Source organism: Plasmodium inui (genome assembly GCF_000524495.1).
Source record: "Plasmodium inui San Antonio 1 unplaced genomic scaffold supercont1.40, whole genome shotgun sequence".
In the NCBI taxonomy this organism is placed as follows: domain Eukaryota; phylum Apicomplexa; class Aconoidasida; order Haemosporida; family Plasmodiidae; genus Plasmodium; species Plasmodium inui.
In genome coordinates this window covers 32,139-33,183 of record NW_008481874.1, presented here as the reverse complement: position 1 = coordinate 33,183, position 1,045 = coordinate 32,139, and the positions used below count along the sequence as shown (strand labels likewise).

At 40.8% G+C, this 1,045-nt stretch overlaps 1 protein-coding gene across 1 annotated transcript; it reads left to right on the top strand.

The window, feature by feature from the left end:
• Positions 1 to 572: 572 nt before the first annotated feature.
• On the top strand, positions 573 to 929 carry C922_05141 (hypothetical protein; the record flags this gene model as incomplete). The annotated part of the gene is made up of 2 exons (XM_008820713.1): positions 573 to 733; positions 869 to 929. The coding sequence occupies 2 exons, from the start codon at positions 573 to 575 to the stop codon at positions 927 to 929; spliced, it is 222 nt and encodes a 73-aa protein (XP_008818935.1).
• Positions 930 to 1,045: the final 116 nt, after the last annotated feature.

The window sequence follows — 1,045 nt, the reverse complement described above, 5'->3', positions numbered from 1 at the left end:
GAAGAGAAGCGAAAATCCGAACGAGTAAAGAGGAAGTCCGTGAATCTCAACAAAACACGGGAAGAACAAGGGATTTGACGAGTAGGAACAAATGACGAACGAACTACTTCACAAAGGTGAAGTAGGTACAGGAGAGGATCAAGAAAAAGAATCAGCTAAAGCTAAAGAGATTTTCTCAGAAAGGAAAAGGCAACCCCCGAGATATAACCTCAGATATAGAGAAGAGCAATCTAAAAAGAAGAGTTGAGCCAACCACCAAGGGGAAAGGGAGCAATTCATAAAATTCCTCAGAGGGAAAACACCCAATCCAACAAATCTACCCAGGAAACTTCTACCCCCCCTCAGAAACATCAGGGAACAGGAGATGAGTGAATAAAACAGCAACAAGAATTGGGAAATAAGAATAAAAAACCAATAATCAAGGAAGACTAAGAGCAACCCAAAATCAAAAAGACTCGGGAAAGAATAATGCAACTCAAAAAAAAACCCACAGGAAAATCTACAATAATATCAGACATATCAGAAAGGAGTATGGAAATCTACTGCGGACCAGACGAAGTCAAAAATCAGAGATGCTCAAATCCTACTCAATTCCGGACCCTAAGGAAAATGAAAACAAATCCGAAGGGACCAGAAGCCCACTAAAAGAAACCGAAGAAAAAGGGCAGTACAGCTTCCAAAGAAGTAACTACAGAGGGATAAAATTAAAGGATTCTAGAAGGTGGACGCCAAGGTAAAATATCTGAGGAACCCAAAAAAACATTCGGTTCATCATAATAGGGGGAAACTCTCCCTGGAAACCCCAAAACAGCTTCATTCCTGAACAGCCACAGTACATGAACTACACCAGATCAGCAGCACTCCCCAGACAAATTGATATATCTCTGCTTTTAATGGAAGGAAAGATCCTAAAAAAACGCGAATCGTAATGAAGGAGCAGGAAACGAATATAAATACAATCTGAAAACTCATCCAGCTAGAAACTCCCAAAAACCACGCTTCAAAAAAAATTCGAATCAGGCCATGTGAGAAATCCCCCCCCCCC